Source organism: Vollenhovia emeryi, unplaced genomic scaffold, assembly GCF_000949405.1.
Source record: "Vollenhovia emeryi isolate VEMERY1.0 unplaced genomic scaffold, V.emery_V1.0 DF939131.1, whole genome shotgun sequence".
NCBI classification, from domain to species: domain Eukaryota; kingdom Metazoa; phylum Arthropoda; class Insecta; order Hymenoptera; family Formicidae; genus Vollenhovia; species Vollenhovia emeryi.
Genome location: NW_011967235.1, coordinates 579803 through 586572, shown reverse-complemented (window position 1 = coordinate 586572; position 6770 = coordinate 579803). Strand labels below are relative to the sequence as shown.

Below are 6770 nucleotides of genomic sequence, written 5' to 3'. Positions count from 1 at the left end.
AGAGTGGTGGTAACCCACTTTACCACCTCATCTTCTTTGCTTTTTGGCCATTTAATTTCTAGTTAACGCATTTAGATCGGGTTTTTTGCAATTTCTGGGTATCTTAGCAATAAAAGAACATAAAAAAAGTTGAGTAGTCTTGAATATTTATTGTAAAAGTTTTATAAATTAACAAATGTGAAAAAACAGCAATTTTTTCGGAAAAAATCATCATTGACCAAGTTTTCTAAGATTATTTCTTGAAAACTTTGTACAAAGGGGTTTTTCAAAATTCAAAATGGCCGATCCAAAATGGCGGATACAAGGTACGTGAATTTTATAAGTTTTCAAGTTTTTCAGCATTTTCGTTTCATTACGGTATTTAGGGACTTATCACGTCCGCGTCGTTAGCTCTGGGTAGTGCCAAGAATGAGTAAATTCTAAGAAATTATTAAATTTCAAGTTTGCATCCGCCATTTCGCGCGCGCTATTTTTTATATTCTATAAGAATTTTCAACTGGAAACTTAGATTCCATGGGTCCTAATAATATCTAAATAATGTTTCTTAGCATAGTTGAATTACAGTCGAATGATGTTATTCTTTTAAGTTTCGAATTCCGCCATTTTTAATTATAAAAGTCTGATAACGGATTCGTAATCAGCGACCCCGAAAACCCTTATATACAAAGTTTCACAAAAAATGGTTTAATAGAAAAATGTATGCTTCAAAGAGTTAAATGTACCTTGCATTTATTCTAGAAACGTCCACTAATAATTTGTATTTCCAGAGAAACTGCCGTGACCGTATACTTTCTTACGTTATGCGGCCAAATACTGTTCGCGGTGTTTACTTGCATTGGTATAAAATGGATGGTTTATGTGTCAGCGATATTTTTGGGGTAACGTATCGACATTTGTACAATATGTGTCGATTTATTTTAAACATTATCATTTTTATTAAAATCTTTTAGGGGATAATGTATCTATTACATTATTATTATTTGTCACAGATTCTTCATGTCGGGATATCTGGCGTTGGGGTATGACTTGTGCACCGAATTTACGTATCCAGAATCGGAGAACATACCTGCGGGCTTTCTCAATATAACGACCAGCATTTACGGCATTATACTTATTACAATATTTGGTTTATTATTGAACGCGTACGGCGATATTCCGGTGCACATCGGTTTGTGCTCGGCTTTACTAGTCGGTTTCATCTTGACCGTTGTAACGAAAGACGAGCAGAGACGACAAGATGCGAAGAAGAAGGTTCAGTATGAAGGAACCATGAGAATTGAGAAAAACGTCGATGGCGTTCCAGAAACTAATCAGTTAACTTATAATATTAATTAATGGACACAAGTAATAACAAATCTTTCAATACTGATAAATTTTCGATTACACCGGCCTGCATGAAAATACTTTTTCTAAGGTCCAATTTTATGTTGAGGCATATAGAGTGACCCTTACCATAAAATAACGATGATCTTAGCTGACACTAATTTTATTATGTTTCCTTGGTTAACTGCCGTCATTTATAGATTTTTTCGCGCAAAATTTGAATTTGTTATTCACTTTTAAAAGGACCAAAAAGTAGCCATTTTAGCATATTTAGGTCAAAATAGTCTCCGAGTTCTGACGTGATGAAAAATTTTGGGAGACGTATTTGGTTTCAGCACGTCAAGATCCCTTGGAAGCGCATAGTCTGCTTCTCGGGTCTGAAATTTGCAGGACTGTGTTATACGTAATTTTAATCATATTTCAATTTCTCATCAAAGTGTTAGTTTCATCTAAATCCTATATTTTAATAAAGATCTAAAAAAACAGGAATTAATCTCACATTGTGCGCAGATATAAATTACACGTCGTTTTTTTTACGGGAACGTAGAACCGTAAGTATGTTACATTTTTTTCTTTTACGAAAGGGACTCCCACCAACAAGTAATATGGCATACTTTGATATTGCCTCTACCATAAAATGGAACGAGATTACTCCGACAAGATTAACTTTACAGTATGGTAGGAAAAAGGATTTAGCACCACCCAGAACGGCCTCTAAAAATGTAAGCAAGGGGGGATCTTGCGTAACATTGAAATTAAACCTTGACGATTTTCCCTCTTAGGAATGATGTATGATCGCCAATTTGTCGTGACTTCTACTTAATTGTACCTAACATTCTGATATAATTCCGTTATATACACATTAGATGCTGAATGCATTCAAAATGGCAAACAATTGACACTGCAAAAAATCTGTCGAGGTAACATTTTACGCGACAAGTCTCTTGTTTGACCTTTTATGTCAACGTGCGTTTAAAAACCGGTATAAATCATACATTGTGAAAAATGAGAAAGGCAAATAAAGTGCGAATATAAATTAACAAACGGTGGCGCACAGACGCATTCCAATAGAATTTAAAATACATTTTTAAATATAAATAAATTTATATTTAAATATAGATGAATAAACGGTCACAAAATACTATATAAATTTCTCATGTTTCACGCAACACTAAAACATGTCATGTAAAGCTTGGAGCTTATCGGTAATGGTTGATCGCGAAAGAATAAATATTACATTTATTAACATTACTATGTCGCTATAAATGTAACCGCGAGGCAAAATTATATAATATTTCTCCGTCAAAGTCTCCCCTCTCTTTTCCCTCCTCTGTCCCTATGTTTCGCAAATTTTAATTTTTTTCAACACTAAAAAATTCTCATTTTTGCGCGATCGCCTCAAATATTCAGCTCGTCGAAAAATCATGTAGAGACGTAAAAGTTTCGCCGTATCGATTCCGCCACGCGCACATAGATGAATAGGAGAAGCCATTTCGAGTGCCTACGCGGAACCTTCATCGACGGAGAGGAGGACAACCTCAGCGTTGTTTTTAGATAACACAAAGCCATGGAAATGAACGCCGCATAATACGCTGCGTTTGACGCGTGACATGACGAACGCGTCTACCACTTGTTACTCAACCAGAATACTTGATATACTCAATCAGAGAACAAAAGTTCTCTCGACGCGCGGGCTATTATATCGCATGCTTTCGATCAACCCGACACTCATGTCGTCTGTCTGCGACAGCGTTGTTATCTCGAATCCGCGAGTCGCGCGATAGCGCGCCGCGCGCTCGTCTTTTCTATTTATCTTTCTTGTCGCGCGAACACGTAAGTTGGACACGTCAGATTTTTCAGACAGAAATTATTTCTGTCGTTTCCTTTTCTCTTATTTGCAGTAAATATTTGCGCGCAAGTGTACGCTAAGCAGAAACTTTACGCGCAAACATTTCTACGCCCTAAGAGCAGAGGAACGGCTCTTCCAACAAGAAATTGGATCGAAGGAAAAATGATTGATTTAAGCTTCATATCACAGAATTGATCTCTTGTTAAGATTTAATTAAACTGCATCTGACAAATGATGAAATAATTGAAGACTCCCGATGTTAAAATATCCATCAAGAACTGCTTAAAGTTAATTCAAGCGAAAATAACCGCGTTTTGGCCCTCAAAGTCCACGTCTCGTTGTTTTAAACTGTACCTTCTATATCAAATGTTTGCGACGAGCGACATTTGTACAGAAGTGATTCAAAGTGAGACAGGTTCAAGGCAAACGAAAACTTTGACAAACAGCAAGTGTCGCGAGCAAGTGTCGTATCGCGGGGTCGTGATGCGCGATCGATGACACGCGACCGAGTCGGCGAGTTCTGAGCGTGGACAGCTCAGAATCCTAATTAACGTCGTCACTCGACTTCACTGTCAATCCGGCGATTAATTCGCCCGCCACGTTTCTGGATCGCCCCGAGCGCATTTACATTAGGCGGGCAAGCAACGACTGGCGATCTCGCGAATTCATAAGGTATGCATTACAGCTGCGCGCGGTCTTAAATTCCAGGCACGTCCTTAATTCACGCAAGCCATTACAACACTCGCTACTACAATGGACGCGTTCTCGCTCTCGCTTAAAACATGATGAAAAACATCGATCCGGCCCTCAAGGGATACCAGTGCATACGTTATTATTATATGAATTGGTTGCCGCTCTTAGCACATAGCTAATGCATAAATCGATAAAATCTAATTATTATCCCTCCTAATCGTGACCCTAGTACCTTAAACTCCAGAAGCGTGTACGCAGGGGAGGTGCGATAATTTATCTCGCGTATAAACCCGAATATTTTATCTCCCTGTGAAAGCTCACCGCTGCTGCTACCGCCGTGTGAATTCGAGCGCGGCGCGTTTATCAGCATCCAAATCGCTAATTTGCTCTACGCGGTGAGAAACGTACCGCGGAATATATTCTATCACGACATGGTAAAACGTTATGCCGCATTATCTGTTTACCAATATATATCAAGGGCGCTGCGAGAGCTCAGATATGAAAATTGGACAGTTATGGAGCATGCAAACGTGCCGAGGAACACGCTCGATCATATTTGATTCCGTCTTGCGCCCCACAATTTCCCTGCCGTTCCGTTTCTCCGTGCGGAACCGAACCAACTGGACCGTGCGTTCGACGTAAAATTGACGTATATCCAGAATATAACGACAGACGTCACTTTGCCGCCGCCGAACATTCTTAACACGTAATATGGGTAACATCGCATTACGAAACGGCGTAGCGAAAAACGAAATCGTCTTCGTCTTCACCTTGTTTCGTATTCACGGAGCTTAGGCAGCCGATCTCATACATCGGCGCGCTCGCATATAAAAACGGAATCGGCGATTCGGCAAAGACTAGTCCGAGGTTTTTCGGCGCGCGTTATTAAGCAGCGGTGTTAACGTCGGCAAAGATGAAGGAAACGGTAAAATAGTATTCGCTTTCCGCGTTTAAATTCCGCGGATATAACCGTGCGTTTCGTTGCTGAAGAAACTATCGGCCTCGTTAACAGCGGATCTGATACGCCGAGGAACATCCGTGAACAATATGATCGCCGGATAATGATAGTAATGCAACGAGAGTGCGCGCAATGATAGTGCTTTCGCCAAGAGTGCTGATCCGCTGTTGGCGTAACGGCACCCGAGATAGACAATTGCTTTATATCGCGAACAAAACGTTTAGAAACTGTAACGATATTATTTGACAAGAAGATTAATTTTACGAAGTCTTGGTACCTTAACGGGCCAAAGCTCGCGATAAAATGTCTTACATTTTCAAAAGTTCTTAAATATATGTGAATCTTGGCTAGGCTGAACGTGGCTAATTGTAAGCTGAAATGTTTCAAGATCTTGTAATCATATGAACAAAATTACAATTTGAACGTTTCATTTTTATTTTAAACCAACGCGGATGTGTATACATTCTGGATACACGAACAGCGTCATGAATAAAGATATAACTTTCGATATCCTCGAAATAAACACCGTGGTTTTGATAAACGAACGAGGACAACGCTCCGACGTCGCTCCACCATTCGCGCGCGTGTCGCATCGCCCCTGTCGCTTTATTTAAATCGATTCTGTATTTTTTTTTCAGCTCATCCTCGTCCTCCTTTATATCGGACTGGCGGTGACGTCAGATTTATCGGGGTACAAGCCCAGGGGCTGGCGTCCTAATGGCCGGCGTTTTAATCCCAACAACAATCGATTGCATGCGTATTACGGTGCTCCAGGATTACAAAGCTACGAACCCCCGGATACCGCAACTACCTATCGCGACCCGTTATTTACCACGACCACGACAGCGCGATCACCAACTACCACTGTAAAAACCACGACAACACCTCGCAGCAGGGAACCAACGACAGCACCGAGCGAACAGCCCGAGGACGATTTCGAGACGAATCCGGCACTGGCGATCGCCAATTCCTTCGCGTTTAATCGACCTGTATACGTCTACAATACCTTTCCGTTTCTACCGGCTCAGATTATCGCGTAGCAACGCGAAATGAAAAATATCTGCATCGCGATATTAAAATCACTGGACGTTTAATCATCGAGGAAGAGAAACTTCGTATTTGTAACTCGACGGCGAAACATCAAACTTATTTTGTGTCTTTTAAATACCATTTTTATATTAAGCCTCTTCTAACTGTGCAACAGATCTTATTGTCCACAAAGATAAAAAATTATTTTTTTACTTTACTCTAGAGAAATAATGTCTATTTAAGGTAGTATAAATTATTCAAAGATGAAACTAACATCTTGATAGCTAAACAAAACGTACTACATAAAATAAATGTAAAAACCTACTTTAAAAGATACATATGCATATGAACAATATAATATTATATTATTATTATATCATATTACGTTACACGTATATTATTATATGATACATTATTATATTAAATAATATTATAATAATCCCTTATCGCAAATATCAACACGTTAACTGTAAAAGCCATCGGAAAATAATGCTTTTTTCAGAGAAACGTGAATTATTTGTATTAAAACTATTTATTATTAGATAAATTATATCAAGCAACTCGACGAGTCGAAATTTTTGTATTATTTTGACACTTTTAAGGATAATTTACACCTACTTAGCTGATCTATACACCTACATAGACCAGCAAGAACCTACTTTGATGACGTTATATTTTTTTACTCCTCCCTTGAATCTTTAATTCTAAAAATTTATTTTAGCTCCTACTTAAAAGGACCTACTTTAATGCTAAATTTGCAAAAATAGATATTTCCGACACTATCAGTTTTAAAGTAGGGGTAAATTTTGTACTTGCAGTTCGACCTCTTTTACTGTTTTAGGTCCTACTATAGCTGCTTTCGCGAGAAGATCAAAATGATCCGGATTAAAATGCTATGATTGGTCAAATCTGGAATTT

The 6770-nt window shown here is 38.7% G+C and overlaps 2 protein-coding genes across 3 annotated transcripts in view; both read left to right on the top strand.

Annotated features, from left to right (window-relative positions):
- The window catches only part of LOC105568129 (feline leukemia virus subgroup C receptor-related protein 2-like), a 6841-nt gene extending 4270 nt beyond the window's left edge, over window positions 1-2571 (top strand). For both annotated transcript variants that reach the window (XM_012023540.1, XM_012023539.1), the window contains 2 exons: window positions 768-878; window positions 990-2571. In XM_012023540.1, coding sequence (XP_011878930.1) covers window positions 768-878; window positions 990-1335 — 457 coding nt within the window. In that variant the 3' untranslated portion in view covers window positions 1336-2571. The remainder of the gene's footprint in view (window positions 1-767; window positions 879-989) is intronic.
- Window positions 2572-4778: 2207 nt separating this feature from the next.
- On the top strand, window positions 4779-6197 carry LOC105568128. Its single transcript, XM_012023538.1, has 2 exons — window positions 4779-4790; window positions 5462-6197. Exons 1-2 carry the CDS (start codon window positions 4779-4781, stop codon window positions 5861-5863), a joined length of 414 nt encoding a protein of 137 aa, XP_011878928.1. The 3' UTR covers window positions 5864-6197.
- The last annotated feature ends 573 nt before the right edge of the window (window positions 6198-6770 follow it).